Source organism: Rhinichthys klamathensis, unplaced genomic scaffold, assembly GCF_029890125.1.
Source record: "Rhinichthys klamathensis goyatoka isolate OS25496 unplaced genomic scaffold, OSU_Roscu_1.1 h1tg000111l_1, whole genome shotgun sequence".
Taxonomy (NCBI): Eukaryota; Metazoa; Chordata; class Actinopteri; order Cypriniformes; family Leuciscidae; genus Rhinichthys; species Rhinichthys klamathensis.
The window spans coordinates 992790-1015010 of NW_026606649.1; the positions used below are offsets into that span (position 1 = coordinate 992790).

Genomic DNA, 22221 nt, shown 5'->3' on the forward strand with positions numbered 1-22221 from the left:
CTTCCACTAAGACGGCAGCTATGATGAACCTGGCACTGGAACCTGAATGTTCAGAGGATTTGTACAAGTTAATCCAGACAGAAAAAAGGCCATACAGTATTATGGTTGATGAAAGCAATGACATCATGTGTGAGAAGGAGTGTGCCATTTTAGTCAGGTACTACAGTGAAGCACAGGATAAGGTGACAGTTGGATTTGTAGACATGCCAGTGTGCAATGATGCCAAAGCTGCCAACATATTCAACTGCATTGCATCATCCATGCATGACAAAGGCCTTGAATGGTCTAATTGCGTAGGATTCAGCAGTGACAACTGCAATGTCATGATTGGTAAAAACAACTCCGTCTTATCAAGAGTGAAAGCACAGGCACCATATATATACAGTGTTGGCTGTCCAAGTCACTTGGTTAACATATGTGCCAAAACTGCTGCTAAAGAGCTCTCAATGTCACCTGAGGAATTGCTAATTGACATCTACTACTACTTTGAGAAAAGTTCAAAAAGAAGAGAAGACCTTAAGCAGTTTCAGGACTTTTGCAATGTAGCCCAGCAGAGAGTACAAAAGCACTGTCCAACACGTTGGCTTTCTTTGGGAAAAGGTTTGGACCATCTGCTCAACCAATGGCCAGCCTTTAGTTCTTATTTTGAATCGCATAGTGAGAATCAGAAGTCCTGTGACATTCAGAAGAGGTTGACAGACCCCACTATGAAACTTTACACTTGTTTTCTCCACAATGTCACACAGTGCTTTGATAAATTTAATTTGATTTTTCAAAACAAGGCACCAGTTCATTTCAAGTTAAATGACAGTGTGGAAGAACTCCTGCATGACATAGCAAGCAGATTTATTGTTCCAAAGGTATTGAGAGAACTGAAATTGCAGGAGATAGATGTGAGCAACCCTGAAATTCACTGTCCAGATGAAGAACTCTTTGTTGGGTTCTTGGCGAGGAGGCATTTGCTAAGTGAGGAAGCACTCTCCACTCACAAGACAAAGCAATTCTTCAAAGATGCCAGAGCATTTTATGTCAGAAGCTTTCAAAAAGTAAAGGAAAAGTTCCCAATAAGAGACCAGATCTTGACAAATCTGCCAGTGGTCAATCCAGAGAACCAAAATGATGTGAAACCAGAGCAAATTTTGACTTTGGCAGAGAGATTTCCAAATGTGATGAAGGCAGATGCCAGAGAACAACTCAATTTAGAAATCCTGGATTATGTCTCAACTAACCTGGAAACACTGGTGCCAAATTACAAGAATTTACCAGTCGATGAGTTCTGGGGGAAGCTGTCCAAAGTAAGATCTGTGAGCTCAGGGCAGTTGAGATTCAGGGAGATCTGTCAGCTGATGAAGGTGCTATTGGTGCTGCCAAATTCTAACTGTGATGTGGAAAGGGCATTCAGCATTGTGCGTCACATCAAGACAGAATTTAGGAGTCAGATGTTTTACCAAACACTTGGGAATCTGATGTCTTGCAAGATAAACAAATTCATTGACACAGAGTGCTATGATGTTAATGTTTCTGGGAAGTTGCTAAAATCTGCGAAGCAAGCAGCAACAAAGTACAACGAAAGCAAGGAACAAAAGTAAAAGGCATTGGATGTAGGAAATAGGCCTACATGTAGGCTACATTTGGCGCTTATGTAAATAGTTAATTAATTTTTCTGTTATATTAAACTTTATTTCGGTATACAAGTAAACTCCTGTTCTGTGGTGATATGTCGGGGGAGGGATACCTCCCTGAAATGACTTGTTGCAGGTTGGGATGTCTGTAAAGTGGTTTTAGAAAAAACCCAGAGCTTCTAACTCCACCTGGAGGTTGTTATTTGTTTTGCAAAAATCCACAGCTCCCGGTTCATCATGTCCAATCAGCGCAGGGGGGTGTGAGATCTGACTGTCAATCACAGATCGGGCACACGCCACCCCTCGCGCACGTTACAATCACATGCACACGCCTGAAGTTCGCGGAAGTTCGCGCAGTAACGAAGAGTGATGGCGGAAAATCAAGTAAGCTCATTTAGAGTATAAATGACGTTAGCAATTGCAATCTATCGGTATATTAGCCAGGACAGCATACCTCCAAATACTCCATGGTGTTGATGGATGCTGATGAGACGGGCGCGTTCCAGGGCTCTCAAGTTTTGAAGACAGGTAAGAGTGACACCCAGCCGACGGGGGGTTGGATACATTTTTGTCATTGGTTGTTGCGTTAAATCTTACCCAGATACAATAGTGCTATTTTCTGATTGGCTATTGTGTAGCTCGACGAACAACACCAGAGGAAACGCGCTTGATTCATGCCGGTTCCACAGTGAGAGCGGCGCGCTGCGGCATATTAAATATATTACAAATAGTTTTTCAGCGTGAGAAATACAATGTGTGGCGGGAGAGCGTGACAAAAGACCGAAATGAGTGACACTTGAGAGCCCTGGCGTTCACTGAAAATCTGGTGCACACGCACTGACGAGCATGAACTGGGTGGGAGGGTATCCGTTGATAGTGGGGGAGGGGCATGAGAGTTGTAAACATTCAAAATTTTCCTAAATCCACTCAATCTGCCAGACTTGCCGACTGGAGCTTTAATTACCGTCTGTTCTTGTTCCGGTCCCTGAGAATCCATGGTTGTTGTCTCGGTTGTTGTCTTTGTCCTTGACCGTTTTCTGCCTCTCCTTGTTTTCTTCTTTTTATGTTGGGTTTGATGTGTTTGGGTCTTACGTCCAAAAAATCAGACGTGGTGGAAGCAGCTGGTGAAGACATGTTAGAGATCGAAGTGGATTCTTCATCACTAGTAGTAAAATTACCCTTACAGAACCAGCTTCACAATTTATAGACTTTCATATTAAGCCATTGGTTCAACAACTTCCTTCCTATATACAGGATACCACTCATGTGTTGAAGGTATTAAATGATATGAAAGTTCCTGATGACTGTTTCCTAGTCACATTGGATGTGGAATCTCTTTATACAAATATTGCTCACAATGATGGACTAAAAGCTTTACAACATTTCCTGACCAATGGACCTACAGACTCTTTGCCTCCCTCCGAGTTCATCGTTCAGCTTACCGAATGGACACTTAAGAACAATGTTTTCCTTTTCCAGGACCAAATGTATATTCAAGTTCGGGGCACTGCGATGGGTGCATGTTTTGCCCCCAACTATGCTAACCTTTTTTTAGGTTTGTGGGAGAGTGATCTCGTCTATCCACACAGGTATATTGACAAGATTAAATGGTGGGGGAGGTATATTGATGATATTCTTATGATTTGGGGAGGTTCTTTTGATGAATTGCTACAATTTTATGAGTACTTGAACAATAATGATAGGAATATAAAATTGTGTATGGAACATTCCAAAACGACTATTAACTTCTTAGATCTAACCATTTCTATTGGTAAAGATGGGAAACTCCACACTACTGTATATCGCAAAACAATTGATAGGAACACCATGTTAAAAGCAGATAGTTTCCATCCAAATTGGCTAAAGAATAACATACCTTTTGGCCAGTTTCAACGTCTTAGACGGATTTGTGATACAGATAACGAATATGAAGTGCAAGCTAAAATTCTGTCCAACCGATTTTTAGAAAGGGGCTATCATACAGAAATTATACAAAATGCTTATAAGAAAGCCCAGGCCATCTCTAGACCAGAGTTATTCCAGAAGAAGAAAAAACCGTCCGCTTTACAAAATCAGGCCTATTTTGTGACAGAATATAGCTCCTTGGCCAATTCCATAAAAAGAATTATACATTCTAATTGGAATCTTATTAAGAGTGATCCTGTTCTTAGAGAAGTATTTTCTGCATCTCCAAAAATAAGTTTCAAGAGGGCTCCAACTCTACGAGATAGGCTAGTATCTAGCCATCTTCCTGCCGAAAAACAGACCACTTGGCTTAACACACATTTAAAAGGAGTTTACAAATGTGGGTCTTGTAATCATTGCTCTAATATTAAAGCATGTAAAGAATTCTTTAATTTTAAGACAGATAAAAAGTATGACATAAAGACATTCATTAATTGCAATACCACTTTCGTGATATATAGGTTATCATGCATATGTGGATGCTTTTATGTAGGCCGGACCAAGAGACGTCTTAAAGACAGAGTAGCTGAGCATAAGAATGCCATTAGAAAAGCCAATTTAGATTATCCTATGGCAAAACACTTCCAAAACTTGCACAATAACAACCCAGAAGGTCTAATGGTTGAGGGTTTAGAAACAATCAAAAAGAGTATTCGGGGTGGTGACCGATTAAAATTACTTCTACAGAGAGAAACATTTTATATATATGAATTACAGGCCACAGTATATCCTGGTTTAAATGAAGAAATAGATTTCAGCCCTTTTCTGTGATGTTTTTTTTTTTTTTTGTACTATCTCCTAGTGGACCTTCTCTGTATGTGCAGGCTATTTGCCAATCAGGTGTTCCCAATTAGCATCTATAAATGAGGAAATTGTTTGTTTGGAAAATATACCCTGAAGAAGGCTGGTTGTGCCGCTACGCGTGGGTTGTATTTTCCCCCACATGTTTTAATAATTTTTTCAATCATGATAGAGCCAGTTTAATAAAGGCTTTTTAATTTTCTAAAGAAGAGTGCCTTGGATTCCCTTTTCTACATGACACTCAAATTATAAGTTTTATTTGGAATAAAAAACACCCTAGGGCAATGGATAAAATATTACAAAGACCCCGCAGCTTAGGTGGTCTTGCCCTGCCGAACTTTCTATATTACTACTGGTCGGTGAATATCAGGGCAATTCTATACTTATTGGGGGAAGATGAGAAAGCCAGCTGGGCACAGATGAAGAAATCATCCATTTGATATAACCCTCTGTCAGTATTAAGCTGCCACTGGCACACTCTCCCCAGTTGTACTACAAGCTATAAAAATCTGGTATCAGTTTAGACGTAATTTTGCACTTAACAACCTTCCGCTTGCCTCACCTGTTGGACAGAACCACATATTTACTCTTATGACAGATGCAGCGTTTGATATATGGTCATAAAATGGCATTAGGTCATTACAGGATTTGTATTTGAATGACACATTTGCCTCCTTCGAACAGTTAGTCCAAAAATTTGCTATTCCTAATACACATTTTTTTAGGTACCGGTATCTACAACTTAGAAGCTTTGTGTCATTGAATTCAAACTGTTTCCCTTGCTGTCCCGCTCAATCTCTCATTGATTCTATTCTCGAGTACAGGTGTGGAGTAAAACAGTCCATAAGTAAAGTCTATGGACTACTCAATCTACACAATCTGACTGCCTTAGAATCTTTAAAACAAAAATGGGAAAAAGAAATTGAGGATCAAATATCAGACGATGTTTGGCAGGAAGCAATCCAGAGAATACACTCATCCTCTATAAGTCTCAGGCACACGATTGTCCAGTTTAAAATTGTACATTGTCTTCATTGGTCTCAGGACAGATCGGCTAAATTTAAAAGTGATGTAGACCCTACTTGTGATCGATGTAAACAAGCTCCTGCTACTTTATATCACATGTTTTGGTCATGTCCGAAATTGCTAGAATACTGGGGCCCAATTTTTGAGACCTTTTCTAAAAATGTTTGGTAAATTCATCGCTCCAGCCATGTCGACAGCAATATTTGGAGTTGTTAGTCAAGATTATAATCTAAGCAGATCCCAGTCTGATGTTATTGTTTTCTGTTCACTTCTTGCCAGAAGGCTAATTTTGTACAAATGGAAAGACTCTTCACCTCCAACATATGGACATTGGATTAAAGATGTGATGTATAACATACAATTGGAAAAGCTGCGATGTTCTATGAAAGGGTCAAATAAGAGATTTTTCATCACTTGGCAACCGTTGCTGACCTTTGTGGAGAACACTTCTGCTAAATAATTATTCTGAATGTACATGTTTGTATATTATTATTATTGTGTTTTTATTTATTTTACTTTTATTTTATTTATTATTCTTTTTTTAAGTTCTTTTTTTTCTTATCTGGTCTGACTGTTACATGGGGTTGGGTGGGAGGGGGGGGTCCTTATCTGTTGTGTATAATGTATATTTTTCATAATCTTTTAGTAAAATAAAAAATAAACATTGAGGAAAAAAAATAAATTTACATAATATATATGATTGTATATGGAGCGTGATAAAAGGTGACCTTGAAATTGTAGCGTTAAAGGTGACGCAATTGAAATTGTAGCGTTAGGCGCACCAGTCCAACCAAGGCAAAAAGTTAGTCTGGAGACCTGTTTACAGTCCGAAAAGCCCATTGGAAGTCGAGAGTTTCACACGGAGCGTCTACAATAATGCAAGCACCTGTGACCCTAGTAGGCAGAAATTTCGATTCTAACCCTTTAACCTGATTTCGCTTCTCTATTTTGTGATCAGATCAAGTCGCTAAACTCCGGGAAAGTTCAGTCCAACGATCCAGTATGTGAATTCATTCAAACAATCAGTCCAAAACAGTGCTAATGTTAAAAAAAAAGGCTGATTAAACAGGCTGATTAAATCAGAGATGGCAGAGAATTAAGACTCCCATTGCATTTTCAATGAGTTATTCATTCCATTGTGTGTTTTGCTTTAAAGCACAAGCTCTGTCATATTCTGTGAATGTTTCTGAAGAGTGCGAGCCCTCATGCGTGAAATACAGACAGAACAGAATGTCAAAACATCCCACAACTGTATGGCCAGATGATACGCAAACTACGTTTCTCGGCTGGATAAAGAAAAGCAGCGTCTCGCTAGCAATCAAGGTGAAGGCGATTACGGTGACATACAGAGTCGTACAGTAAGCACGTCGTAGTACATTATATCGATGCGCAAACAAACCGTGTATGTCAAGGTACTTTTATTGTCTCCCGTAGGAGAAATTTGTCTTGGATGAGAGAACTGCTGCAACACCAACCCACCAAAAACATCCATCATTCAAACATTAATATCCATTCCACACAAAACATTCTTCCCTGAACTAAATAAAAACACTATTCTTAAATAAAGAAAATAAAAAGATTTTAGTTCATAAATTACCTAAAAAGCATGCAACTCCTATATTTAGTTTACGTCTAATCCGCCAACAATACATGAAGTTGTATCACCACCTTACTGGAGTTGCTTATTAAATCAGTTTTGTCGACAATGGAACAAACAAATGTTTGTAAATCAATCCAAGTAAATTATTGAATAAATTAGTCAATAAACAAGTAGACTTGTGGAAAAACCTTACAGACACTTAACCAAAAAATATAAATTAAATGGTTATGGTTGGATAATGGATTTGTGTGATGTAATGCAATTCAGGACCAGCTGTCTATAATATGCTTAAATTATGCAATCTCTTACCATATTGTTTAAATCCTCAGAATCAGATGAGTCACTCTCACTTAAAGACGCCTGGTCTGAAACGTCTTCGTCACTATCATCAGATGGTGAGATCAAAGCTGTAAAACATATCAAAAAGGGAGAACAGGTTGAAAATTCAGAACAATAGAGGATTTTTGGTTTACATTTTACAAAATCGTTTTTGTTTGAATGCAGGTGGGTACACTCAAACAACCTTTAGTAAACATTAAATACTCACAAGCATCATCACTCTTCTCCTTTTCCTCTTCAGTCAGGGTCTTCAAGATTGGGTTAACACCTGGCAGACGACAACGTCGCTTCTTCCATCCCTTTTTCCTCCTGTGCAGAAAAATAAATAAATTTTAAAAAAAAACAATATACTGATTTTGCTGCATCAAATTGACCTCAAGCAGTCACAATATCAGTACGCTTACATGGACAACAACAATATTCCGATATTAAGCCGATTGACAATACTCTGATTAAGAAACTACCATGTAAACAGCGATTTCGGATTAACTTAATCCAGCTAAAGTCATACTTGAAGTAAACACAAATCAAATTAAGACGTGGAGTATTCCTATTAGTCGCATTATCGAAGTGCATTATAGACATGTACGCACCTTAAATCACACTATTAACGTTGTGTGGAAGTTTTCGCCGCATTTTGTGACAGGACACATACACACAAAGTACCGTTTGACGGCAGACAAGCATGGCTTCAAGCAAGGCGGCAGATTTTTGGTCCGAGCGGGAAACGATGGTAATGTTAAGAATTCTGAAAGAATACAAAAGAATGAAAGTATAGAGGAGGCCTGTTGCTGAAGAATTTGTATCGGCCTATGTCTATTTGCACGTATAGCATGGCAAATAATTAACTGCACTTGAAGCTTTAGTAAAATTAAAAATGAAACACCCAAAACTGTATATGGTACCATTAAAGAAGACGAACTGTATGTTGATACACGAAATTCTGGAGGGTACGTCGGACGGTGTACCATGGGAACGTAATGACGTGTGCCATAAATCGATCTATGTTCTGCAACATGTAAAAAGGGAACATGAAAGGAATATTCTAAAAGCAACTCGTGTAAACACCTTAATCAGAATATTGTCTTATTCAGAATAAGGTCAATAATTAGATTACTGCTGTCCATGTAAACATAACAAATATGATGAACTAGAACAGGCATCCTCAAATAACGGTCTGATCTTTCCATTTCCATTCTGTGCGCGTTGATTCTCTCTCCCGCTAAAGCACCACATAAAGAGCTGCAAATGACAGTTATTTTGACAGTAGCAGAAACACAGTGAGCGGTAAAATAGATTTATACTTTCGCTAAAACACTGCAGAAAACAAAAATGCTGCAAATACAATTATTTTCATGTCATTTATATTTATTTTCATCTGTACATATACACACACTCAGGCCATTCAAATACGTTTTTTGACAAGACTTTTTTTTTTTACATCTACATTTATCATTATTATTCAGCAAGTTAAGAGCATTTCACAATAAACTACGTAATAATTGGGAAAAGTATTTGTAGATGGCAAGGAAAGACTATTAAAACTTTGAAATTTCTAGTAACCTTTGTTTTCGGCTCATTATGAGGGCATTTTGATTATTATGCACATTGTTTGTTTGTTTTTAATAGATACTTAACGCAAAATATAATAACGGTCCAGACTTCTTAAGAGGAAAACCCTGAACCTTCATACAGTGTCTTTTCTTTCACATGGCCTTACATATGTCTCTAAATTAAAAAATAAAATAAATCAGCCTTACCTTTTAATATTCATATATAATAAGGCTCAATTAAAGTTTTTTTTTATAAATTCTCAAACACCACTGCTTTGGAACTAATATCCTCATCTTTGATGACTATTTTGATTGTTTATTATTATTTTTCTTTAAAAAAAATTTTTACGTTTATTTGAATAGGGACAAGTATGTTACATAAGCTCATGTTCAATACTACAACATTTTAGTAGTAAGGTCCCTAGTGGGCCTTTACATAAAATTAAACAATACATAGTTAAAATAAACATAATAATACAGTAGAACACAATATAAACGCAGCGGACAGTCAGTGGTCACATTTCTGACCTCTGATTAAAGAGTCTTTAAGTTTCTATTTGAAAAGGACCCAGTTTGACTCTCCTTTCAGTTCAGTGGGTAAACAATTCCAGGTTTTAGTGCCTTGTACAGAGAAAGCTGATTGTCCAAATGAAGTATTACATTTCGGGATCTGACAGTTCCCTTTCTGAGCTCCTCTAGTCCTTGAACCCACAGCCCTGAGAGCAATTATGCATGTAGAACTATGCAGTGATCTTCTCGCATTTGACCTCTGAGACCTGCTGGATCTTATGCTCATTTATCCGTAAATTTAGTTCTTCTGATATGGACTTAAATCTTGAGGCAAAGCAAACAGACATAGTCTTTTTAACATTCAATGTCAGACCTGCATTTTGAAACCACACCGCCACATTTTGCAGGTATTTTGCCAGTTCATCAGAAACTGCATGCACACATCAGAAACCCTCGCACATAAACCACTGCATCGTCAGCGTACACCTGAAATCCTGCTGTAGGACATAGGAAATCCTGCTGTGAAATCCTGCTGTAGGAGTCCTACAGCATACACAATTTTTTCTAACACCTTTGAAAATACAGGTAAGATACTTACGGGTCGATAATTGCATGCCTGGTCAGGTGTTCCTGACTTAAATAATGGCATAACTTTTGCCTGTTTCCAAGGTGTGGGGAATTGTCCGCTCTGAATAGACAAATTGATCAAGTGTGTCAGCGGCTTTACAAAAGTGTTTTTATTTTGTTTCAAAAAGACTGAATTTATGTGAAAAAGATCCTTACTATAACTGTTGTTAACTGAATTTATAGCTTCAAGCTCTTTTGTTTCATTGGTCTGCTGAAGTGAGAATGGAGAATATTGGATTATTGATTGTTTACTGAATTTTAGTTGCTGTTCTGCATTAACTTGTTGCACCAGTTCTTCCACTGACGAAACAAAAAACGTATTAAATTCCAGTGCTGTTTGTTTACTGTGCCTAATCTGCCTACCTCCATTTCTAAGCTCATGGATGATCTTTGATTTGCCTGACGGTTTCACAATACCATTTATTTGCTTCCACATTATGAGAGGGCTTCCCTTGGCTTCTATTATTGTTGTAATGTAGTACTCCGCTTTTGCTTTTCTTATATTTTTAGTGACTCGATTTCTTAGACTTTTAAAAATATTTATATCACTACTTTCAGGGCCAGATCTCTTTCTTTCATTAGTTTTCTCAACTCCTTATTAATCCAGGGTAGTGTTCTCTTTTTCAAATGCTTTTGATTTTTAAGAAACTTAGAAATGATCCCTTCAACCTTGTTCATTACCTCTTTACAGCAGCTATGCACATCATCATTGTCCATAGTTGTGCTCCAGTCAAGAGCATTTAATTCATTATCGACAGCAGGAAAATCACGCTTTAGAATGGTCAGTATATTTGACTGTGTTTTGTTTATATTTAGCAGACGTTTTTTTGATAATTTTCGGGCAACGAAAATCATGTTATGGTCAGACAAACCAGTTAGAAAATTATATGATTTCAAAATCCGATCATCCTTGTTCGAAAAAATTAGGTCTATTTGTGTCCTAGAAGATTTTGAGATCCTTGTGGCACCCTTAATTATTTGGGTGAAATCAAATTTAGTCATTAAGGTTTGAGTTTTTTCCTTTTACCAGAATTAGACCAATCTATATTAAAATCACCTAGTACAATAATTTCGGACTTATGGGCCACCAATTTCATCAATTTACTCAACTCATCATAAAATACATCTTTAGAAGAGGGAGGATCATATAAAACCACAATTTTAAAATGCATACTTGATGATAATGAGATTTCTACACAAATATATTCAATATTTAATTCATGATCAAAAGTGACTTCTGTGCATGTCATGTTATCTCTTAAATAAAGTGCCACTCCTCCTCCTCTTCCAGTTTTCCTGTCATTTCTATAACATTTGTAACCTGGGATATTGATTAAACCAGTTTTAATCCCACTATGAAGCCATGTTTCACTCAGGCCTAAAAAGTGTAAATTCATTAACAGCGTTTAACCTCATCATGCTTTGGCAACAGGCTCCTAATGTTGAAATGCGCTCCAAAAATGGCCTTAGGTTTACTTTTGCTGTCCCATAAAATTTTCGCATGGTTCACAGTGGAAAAAAACTGGTAAGATTCGCGTTTACTCACTGCTTTTAAAAATGTATCAGGCATCGGTCCTTCATTCCGATATGGATAACAATGATTTCCCAAATCCTTCTGCGCTTGCATCTCTGTGGTGCTGGACAATGTTCCACCGTCAAGGCTGGACAACCTTGCCACTGGAACAGGGCACACGCGCAATAGTAAGTCCTCCTCCAATAGAATTCTCCTCTCCTCATGCACTGGAAAATGTAGCGCCGATTCAGCCCCGCTCACCGGCGCCAGTCCCCTTGCACGCTCCTCTCTGGGCTCCGGGGCACAGCCTCCCTCTGGCAACAACGCACCCATCGCGGAAAGGAGAACATCCACAGCTGTGTTTGAGACGCGGAAAGACGGCGTACCCAGCCGGGCGGTGTCCCTCACCTCCAGTGTGGACCGAGCTGCAATAGCGGCCGAAGGACTTGGTGTCCGCGAGATGTCGCCGTGCGCAACAGGACCCGGATTGAGGTGAATGTCACCGGCTAACAACATTAGCAGACATAGCACTTTAGTAGTTTTTGTCCAATCGGCTAGCATCTTTTTCTTTCGAGTATATGGTATGTCTGGTTTAGTGATGCGAACGGTTCTTGCAACCCCGTTATCTAAGATTGCAGTGAAGATGATAAATTGACCGTGTCCATATCCAAACTTGTTTGTACTTTGGAGGTACTGGGATCCTTCAAACGACTCTTCTGCTAAAATGTTCGCTTTGTTGTACATTTGCACCGTCGAAAGCAACAGCACTCCGCCGCAAAACCCAAGTAAAATAAAAACGTTTACCAACTTTAAATTGTGATGAGAGAAGTGGCGTTTTCCCTTGCTTAGGAGAGCTTTCTTGCGTCTTACGCTCCATTGTGTTTTGGGTAGGCATGGCTGGCTTTTCTTCAAAATGTTTAGAAGAGTAGGCACCACCAATACTTTATAAAACAACACAAGCAACACGGAGCCCAACAAACCGTAGTCCCATGCATTATTTTGATATGTACCAACTCCTTCAGTCTGCCAAACCACCTCATGCGCCATCTTCCCCCTCCATCTATTTACCTTTTATAAACTTGCAATGTAGACTGCAGTCTCTGGGTCCACTGTGTTTTAATGATTCATTAAAGATGAATCACTGTCTGATCATCTGGGATATTAGTATGGAGACAAAGGCTATTGGCATCTGATACGAGCATGATGTCAGACTTAGCTCTAAAGTAGTACTTTGTACTTTTACAAAGTACTACTGTTGCCCAAATGGAAATTTATAACAATTACAAAAAAGTATTGTCCGTCTGGACAATACTCTGCTGGGAAGGAAATATAGAGACCGGACTTCTTGGAACTTTAATTGAATACCCCTGAACTAGAAGTTTAAATGTCATACTGTGTATTATTTGTTCACCCAGAAAAATTAAAAATCTGTCATTAATTACTCACCCTCATGTCGTTCCAATCCAAACCCATAAGATCTTCGTTCATCTTCGAAACACAAATTAAGATATTTTTGATGAAATCCGAGAGCTCTCTCATCGCTTCATAACATTAAAGGACAACTCCGGCGCAAAATGAACCTTTGATCTAATAACACAATGGTACCTGGTCGACCGTTCTCTGAGATTTGTTTTCATGATAATCGAATGTAAAGAGTTTTATCTCTAAAAAATGTTTAGCGTATAACGCTAGTATATAGGGCATAGAGTAATGAAAAATAAAAATCGCTAGTTAATACCACTAACAAGGCTCAAAATAGCCCCACACTAACACGGTAACATAATGAGGGTCCCTACATGCAGACCGAAGCATTAAAAACTTTGTAAGTGTACAGACAGTTTAATAAGAAGATCTTTTATAAAGACAGTCCACTTCGCGTATACAGGAAGGAGCCATCTTTGGAAAACAGTCTCGACCAGTCGAACCACAAACGCTGTGGCAAGTGAGCTGGTCGATCGGAATTACGTTTGTGAAATCGAATTACATGGAAATGCATGAATTATATCTGTTTAAGTCTGCACTGGCTGGGGAGAGGGAGGGCAAGAGGTTTTTCGGTCATTCATGCAGATCATTGAGCAAGACTTACAGCTGGCGATGCAAACTAAAATCACGCAATATTTGCTCTATATATCAGAAATAATTGCACCGATTTAAAACATAACTTGTCTAGTGCACTTACTCAGTGGATAACTGTCCATATGGTCCCTCCGGTATCGGGTCGCCGCCTCCAATTTATTTTCGGGACATGGAAAAAAGTTAAGTACAGCCTTGTTTATCAGAGCGGGGAAATCTTCAGACTGTACAAAACAATGCGTCTCTTGGTTGTCGCGAATCAACAGGTCCCGCTCCGTGCAACACAGGCACTCCTGTTCGGTGTCCATAGCTTCACAATGTCAGCAGGTACACCACTAGTTTCCCGAAGTACGAGGCTGTGTTGCGGCATTGACCACCGGTAGCTCTCTCTCTCTCGTAGCCCTTTCACGGAGCTCCTGCAGCTCTTCGTCAGTATATTCCGGCTCGAAAAAAGATAAGACCGTCCATCAAACATAAACGATTCGTCGGTTGAATAATCCGCCATCTCTTTAGTGTGTATTTTAAGTCTCCTTTTTAAATTATTTTTATTTATTTATTTTAAATAAATAAAAAGTCTCTTTTAATTATTTTTATTTATTTATTATTTTATTATTTTCTCTGTTGCGTTCAGTGCTTCTCTTATGCGCTCAGTGCTTTCTTCCGGAAACAACGGATCATTTGAGATTACAAGTCACAGTTCAGCTCACTTGGCACGGCGTTCGTGGTTCGACTGGTCCGAGACTGTTTTCCAAATATGGCTCCTGCCTGTAAACGCGAAGTGGACTGTCTTTATTAAAAATCTTCTTATTAAACTGTCTGTACACTTACAAAGTTCTCAATGCTTCGGTTTGCATGTAGGGACCCTCATTATGCTACCGTGTTAGTGTGGGGCTATTTTGAGCCTTGTTAGTGGTTTTAACTAGCAATTTTTATTTTCCATTACTCTATGCCCTATACACTAGCGTTATACGCTAAACAGTTTTTAGAGATAAAACTCTTTACATTCGATTATCATGAAAACAAATCTCAGAGAACGGTCGACTAGGTACCAAGGTGTTAATTAGACCAAAGGTTCATTTTGCGCCGGAGTTGTCCTTTAAGGTTGAACCACTGGAGTCACATGAACTATTTTAACGATGTCTTAGCTACCTTGCTGGGCCCTGAAAGTGGTAATTAAATTGCTGTCTATAGAGGGGTCATAGAGCTCTCGGATTTCATAAAAAATATCTTAATTCATGTTCCGAAGATGAACGGGTCTTACGGGTTTGGAACAACATGAGGGTGAGTAATTAATGAAAGAAATTTTATTTTTGGGTGAAAACACCAAAAATGCTCAATAAATAAGGATTACTTTTGAGATGTTTTTATGTACATTATAGCTTAAAATTTTTGGATGGGTGGACTTTCAATGGAAGGACAATCTGGAATCTGTTTCAAGGTGAACAAAAGTCTAATGGGTTTAGAAAAAGGTGTAAATGAGGGTGAGTGAAATTTAAGTGTCAATTTAATTTTTTTAATTAACTAACCCTTTAAAGCTAGTAGATTTCTAAAACCAGCAACAACTTAATTTTCATTGTATGGGGTATTTAAAGCCAGATACCCATTGTACCATGGTAGTATGCCAGATTTGATTATGCTATTATATTATTATTATTCATAAAGGAAGTCAATCAATTGTGTTTGAATTACCAGACAAAACATTTTGCATAACTGAACAATGCGAACAAGCAGCGGCTCATTGAAACTCACATGCGAGCCAAAGCTTTGCGTGCCAGTTTACGTTGTAATGTGCGATTATTGTCAGAATCTCTGAGCACATGATCCTCTGCAGCCCAGCGATCCCAACTGCAAAACAGCAAAACAACACATGCTTCAGTATACGGATTCGCTGCATTGACAACATTGAAAGTGGCAAACATTAACATTACCGCTAAAATGTCAAATACTCACAATAATGTTAAAACCAATGAAAAAAACACTGTCCCGCTAAAATGTCAAATAATTAGCTATACACAAATGTTAAAAGCCAAAAATGCGACCTCTTCTTACCTTCTGTTCCAACCACTAAAATGAATCAGATACTTTGGGACCCTTTTTCCCTTGTCATCTTTTACTGTTGCTATGTCAACAACCTGAAATGCAAACGCAAACACAAATTCAAATTTAATACTCCCACACGATAGAATGCGGAACCGTATATATATATCATCTTACATTTTCTGGCTAGTGAGGATTCATTCATCCTATGCCCTTCCCCCAGTTTGCCACCGCAGCAGCCTGTGCGGCGCATAATGCTGACGTCACAACTGTTGCTAAGTTGGTTGAGTTTAATTGTGTGCACGCAATTTTATTTCAGTTGATATTAGGTGTTACTAGCGTAACGCGGATACTTTAAATGTAGTTCATTTTATTGAAATGTTTTTGCTTGATCGGGCATGATTAAAGAGAATGGTGAGGCCTCGCATAGGGCGGATGCAGCGCTACTAGCTACTTCAGCGAGCTAACGTGCTATAACTTTTCCTGTTTCTTAACCACGCAACGCCATGGACTTTTAATAATATAAATCCGTTTAACGCACACTATGATCGATATAGATATAGATATATATAGATATATATATATATATACAGCCAGTGTATATACACATGTTATTAAAGTTGATTATATGGGTGATACTTAGAAACTGCAATAGCAATCCGCTCCAGTTTCACTACTGTGCCGAAAAATGAATTTGAGGAAATGTGGGGGGAAAAGGAACATCCATACATGCGAGAAGCTGTATTGCCTGCAACACACCAAAACAAGCTGTTAAAAGGCTAATGTGTAGCAACATGATCTTATTTACCTTTGCATCGTAGAGCACCTTGGCCTTGGATGGGTCAGGTTCAAAACAGAGAACTTTTTCTCCTTTATGGAATTTAAATTTCATTCCCCAAGAGTTCATTTGTTCATCGTGGCGAACAAGAGAAGACTCTGAAGCCCCGCTCCTTAACCCGTTGCATACCTCGTTGAGGAAGATAGAGAGAGCTGTGCGCCAAAAAAAAAAAAAAAAACTTAAATGACGTTTATTTATGTTCACGCTCGGATGGGAAGTCCCTATTTAAAAGTTCCGAAATATGTAAAATGACTAGGGGGCCGGTTGCATAAACATAGCCATTATGTTAAGACACTGCTGCGTTCGAAACCGCATACTCAATGAGTAGGTAGGCTACTTAATTTCAAGAAGTACTTACTTAACGAGCGCTAAAAGAGTAGGTACTTTATAGCAAAATCTCGTTGAGTATGAATGCGAACCGGACATCTGCCATGTTGACGTTATCATGTGACCTACTACGACGCGTTATCACAAGCGCAACAACTTAAAATATATGAACGACACGTTTAATTCATCTATCTATAAATATCTTGATATTGATGAAACTTGCTCATTTTGTGGTAGAATTGTTGAAGAAACAGCTGCCCATTTATTTTGTGAATACATAGGGTTGATTTAAGTTGTTATATTTTAAACCCTACCAATGTGACCCACAGTTTTATCCTTATAACGATATCATTTTTATTAAGAAACCCCAAAGTCGTCATCTCTCATATGTTGTTAATTTCTTTATTTTATACCCAAAAAGTTTCTCCTTTAAGTTTTCCTCTTTTTCTTGATGAATTTACCTCTCGTTTCATCCCTCAGACTTATAACAACAACAAAAAAACTTCTTCTTTTTATGTATTATGAAGAACTATTTAAAGATATTTAGCCTTGTTATTGCTCTTTTTTCCTGTATAAATATATTATGATGTACACAAACCAATGATCTTTATGTTTTCTGTTTTGTCATTATGATTGTTAGATACAACTATGGTATCTTGTATGTAATAAGTTTATAAGTTTAAATTATATGAGCGACAGGTGCACTAACATTTCATAACATCAGTAACTCGACAGCACAACCTAGAACAGTTTTCCTCTGCGTTTGTAATGTCTGCACAAAGGAGATGGGCAGCTGCTCGAAGATCTCTCCTTTGGAGAAAACTACGGTGGCCGAGACAGCTCAACGCGCTGCAACTGAAGCAAATACATGCAAATAGAAAAAAACGCGTGCAAATAGAAAAAACACATGCAAATAGAAAAAACACATGCAAATAGAAAAAAACGCGTGCAAATAGAAAAAAACACCTGCAAATTAAAAAAAAAACATCTTGCATCAGTTTCACAACACATGTGTGCTCCAAATCCAGAAACGCGCTGCAAAAGTTCACAACACAACCAAATACATAAACACAGACCACAACGGAAATGTTTCCAGGGGAACCAAATAAGTGACGAACCCGGCTGGGACGTGCTTACTGCTCGTGAGCGTCTCTGTGCCCTACTCCCTTCGAAGGGCAGACGGCAGAGCCCTTAAAGTGGGACTTTGGAGTGAGCAGGGCTCTAGTGTGCCATTATAGCCGTGTGGAACGCACTTGATGAAGGAGCAACTAAAGACAACGTAATTCCTCATTATTTTCACCTGGGATGTTCCCATGACAACGCAGCACGGCGTCCATCAGCTGAAGAGCTGGTCTTACGACAGAAATATAATGCTGTTAACATAACGGTTGCAAATACATTTGTATTTTTACTTTTTTTTTTAAATATGCGTTATATATCTGTGTGTCTCAACTTTAAAATTTTGGACCCTACATTACCTAACATTTCCTACGAAACTTTTCTTTATGAAAATGTAAACATAACATGAAACAATTTGTACAGTGTAACTGATGTATAGATAAATATCTTTCCTTCATGTTTTTCTTCTTTATCTTTTTATTTATTTATTTTAGTTTCCAATTCATTGTTCTTTTCTCATTTGTATTCTGATGACATTGAACATATTGTTAATACATTTTGTACATTGTATACAAGTTGTATGTCATAAAAAAAAATTAATCTCTGTATGTTTTGCACAAATAAATAAATAAAGTAGAATTTTAAGCTGTAAGCACCAGCACGCATAGATTTATGGATATCTATCTATGCCAGCTCGGCCCAGCCGGGTTCGTCACTTATTTGGTTCCCCTGGAAACATTTCCGTTGTGGTCCATGTTATTTGCAGCGCGTTTATGTATTTGTGTTGTGAGCTTTTGCAGCGCGTTTCTGTATTTGGTGGTGTTGTGAGTATTTGGAGCACACGTGTGTTGTGAAACTGATGAAGATGTTTTCTTAATTTGCGGGTGTTTTTTTTTTTATTTGCATGTGTTTTTTTCTATTTGCACACGTTTTTTTTCTATTTGCATGCGTTTTTTCTATTTGTATGTGTTTTCTTCTGTTGCAGCGTGTCGGCCACCGTAGGAAAACTGTTGATTTTATACTCAAAAAATGAAAGTATCACTCCTTAAAAATTAATATTACCTCAGAATGAATTGCATTGTTAGCCCACCCCAAAACTTAAACAAAATAATATTAAATGCTGACCAATACTTAATTATATTACTTTTTTATATACTAAAAATGATATAATTTAATAAAACAAGCAAACTGTAATTTGTTTTGTCATATGACATAGTTATGCATGAATACATTTATATTGATAAATGCAGTGAAACATCTCAATTGTCAGTCAAGCAATGAATTAATGCACACATTAATTAAATAATTATATTTTATATGACAACAATAAGAAACATGAATAAATGAGTAAAAGAACAAATAAAAGTAACCATCACAATAAACAAATGCATATACAAGTCAACAACACATGAAACAAAGCTTTATTCAAACTACAAGCATGTATTTACAGGCACTGAACCCCACATCCTACTGCCATCTCAACACAGCGGTTCCCATTCTGCGGCTTTATTCTGATGAATTCACCAGAGGTGAGCCGTGCCTTCGTGCCAGAGCTTGTTGCTGTGCTGCGCTGCGCTTCACAATCTGAGGCAATAAGGGCAGATGGAGCGATAGAGGGTCTCATAAGGGCAGATGGAGAGATGGAGGGTCTCATCCATGGCACCACTTCCAGGATTCAGCTCTGGGCTCCTCATCCTCAGTGCTCACACCAGTCTGCAGACATTTCAGATCCTACAAAAATGCACAAACATTATACAAAAGCAGTAATTTTAACAGCACAATGTCATTTGATTTATGTATTAAAAATAACAAAAATGACCTTACTTTATATTTGAGTAAAATCCCTAAAACCTTTTTTTCCCAACAAATGCTGCCATCATCTTTCCTTGCAGGTCCTGCTCCACCACAAAAGCTCTGCAGCAAATGCACAGAAATCAAGAACCAGAAAAGTGTTGTAATTTCTCCGTTTGAAATTACAATAATTCAAATAAACTACAACTTAAGATTTAATAGATTTTGTTATCCATTTCTGTAGTATACTCACTCAAAGCCTTTGATGACAGCATTCAGCATCATGACCCTCTCTCCATCGGATAAACACACGCGTGTTCTTCTGTCCCTGTAACATCCTGACAAGATTCACATTACCTCTGTGATTTATGAGCTCAACACTACATTTACATGCTGAGGTTGTAGCTGATGTGTTAACTCACTTTTTAACCAACTTAAATGTTCCTCAATTTATCAACAGTAATAAGGGACAAATAAAATGTATAACATGCTTAGTTACTTTATAGATTTGTTTATTTACCTTATTTACAGCACATTTGTCTAATGTAAACAGTGTTGACAACAGTGAATTATCCTACATAATAGCACACATAACGTATCACTCAGATGTCTTTTTCATGTTGTGATGTGCTCATCTGCAATACTTATACAATATTTTCCTTTCAGATGTCAAGTCAAGTCAAGTCATCTTCATTTATATAGCACTTTTAACAATGGATTGTTTCAAAGCAGCTTTACAGAGATAAACATAATTTAAGGTAACAGAGATTGTTTTGGCTTTATAGCGGTTCTTGAATAATGTTATTTCCAGCTAAAGTTAATTTTGATTGATTCACCTCCGTCGAAATGATCAGACTTTAAACGCGAACCTGTGATTAACGCTGACGGCGGCCGCGTTCACATGCACATTCAGAATTGATTCTATAGTTATGTGCTTTTGAAAATATGTGCGCAGGTTTGTAATTCCATACAACCCATGCCTAAACAAACTACTTGTCTTGCCTATAAATTTTGAAACAGAATTTTGTTTTATTATTATTATATAGATGTAAATAGACATTTTAAATAAGCGTGTTTAAGATGTATATGGTTAAGTAAATCCACGTTAGAGACATTACGTGTGCTTACTGGAGCTCCCCTGTACTGCGGTAAAGTTGGTTTCATATTCTCACATTCGGACTTTGTTTTTCAATAGATTTCCAACAGTGGATGCAAAAGTGTAAACGTAAGTTAAATAATATTATTGGCATGTGTGACCATCAGCTACGATGATGACGAAGAACAGGTGGGTGATTGAGGGAGTGAGTTCAGGTGTGGAGACAAGAAGGATTCTGGGAAGTGTAGTGAAGACGAAGACAGACTGGTGCAGACGAAGACTGTGACATTACTCCCCCCTCCCGGTAGGCGTGACCTCACGCCGTGGAACAACAGGGGAGGGGGGGTGGGCGCCCTGAAGGCTGATCAGGGCGTAGCAGGAAGCCTCCAGGGCGGAGCCGGCTGTGCAGGCGGCCAGGGCAGAGCTGGCAGATCAGGGGACCAGGTCGGAGCAGGCTGCCAGGCGCCCCTTCGGGTGGCCATGGCGGAGACGCCCCTTCGGGTGGCCATGGCGGAGACGACCCTTCGGGCGGCTACGGCGGTGAAGACTCTTCTGGTGGCCACGGTGGAGAGGATCTTTCTGGTCGCCGTGGACCCTTGAGTGGCCACGGCGAGGGCGTATGGGGACAGGCTTTGGAACAGGCTCAGGGACCGGCTCTGGGGCAGGGACTGAGACAGGCTCAGGAACAGGCTGGGCAGACGGGACGTGAACATTCTCTGGCTGGGCAGATGGGACGTGGACAGTCTCTGGCTGGGCAGATGGGACGTGGACAGTCTCTGGCTGGGCAGACGGGACGTGGACAGTCTCTGGCTGGGCAGACGGGACGTGGACAGTCTCTGACGGGGAGCGCAGGCTCGGCAGGGCTGACGGGGAGCGCAGGCTCTGGACTGGATGGAACCAGCGGTGAAGGCTCTGTGCTGGACGGGACCAGCGGTGAAGGCTCTGGGCTGGACGGGACCAGCGGTGAAGGCTCTGGGCTGGACGGGACCAGCGGTGAAGGCTCTGGGCTGGACGGGACCAGCGGTGAAGGCTCTGGGCTGGACGGGACCAGCGGTGAAGGCTCTGGGCTGGACGGGACCAGCGGTGAAGGCTCTGGGCTGGACGGGACCAGCGGTGATGACATGGCGTGCCATGGGAGAAAGCTCTCCAGACATCTGGAGAGTGCCTCTCTCCAGTCCAGACCGGAGAGATCTGGAAGCTCCCTGGGATCAACCGCCTTAGCCCCCAGCCGGTAACACGCCTTAATCGCCTCACTATCCAGAGAGCAGGATGCAGCGAGAGGAACAAAATTCCAGGTAAAATGGAACAGATCACGGCTATCCAGAGCCAAAGCCACGATCTGTCCAGCGAGCTCCCAGCTCATGATAAGGTCCGTTCTTCTGTT

The 22221-nt window shown here is 39.2% G+C and overlaps 1 protein-coding gene and 1 long non-coding RNA gene across 4 annotated transcripts in view; both read right to left on the minus strand.

Annotated features, from left to right (window-relative positions):
• Positions 1–16733, minus strand: part of LOC130087791 (male-specific lethal 3 homolog) — a 274602-nt gene extending 257869 nt beyond the window's left edge. The window contains exons 1-5 of one of the 3 annotated variants that reach the window (XM_056254269.1): positions 16475–16733; positions 15679–15761; positions 15379–15474; positions 7562–7662; positions 7324–7421 (exon numbers count right to left, since the gene is read on the minus strand). In XM_056254269.1, the coding sequence (XP_056110244.1) occupies positions 7324–7421; positions 7562–7662; positions 15379–15474; positions 15679–15761; positions 16475–16573 (477 nt within the window). In that variant the 5' untranslated portion in view covers positions 16574–16733. The remainder of the gene's footprint in view (positions 1–7323; positions 7422–7561; positions 7663–15378; positions 15475–15678; positions 15762–16474) is intronic. The other 2 variants (XM_056254270.1, XM_056254271.1) reach the window with 2 other exon arrangements.
• A 2609-nt stretch (positions 16734–19342) lies between these two features.
• On the minus strand, positions 19343–20112 carry LOC130087792 (uncharacterized). Its single transcript, XR_008807393.1, has 3 exons — positions 19995–20112; positions 19775–19862; positions 19343–19681 (listed from the first exon to the last, which is right to left on the minus strand). It is a non-coding gene; the product is annotated as an uncharacterized LOC130087792 (long non-coding RNA).
• Between the last annotated feature and the right edge of the window lie 2109 nt (positions 20113–22221).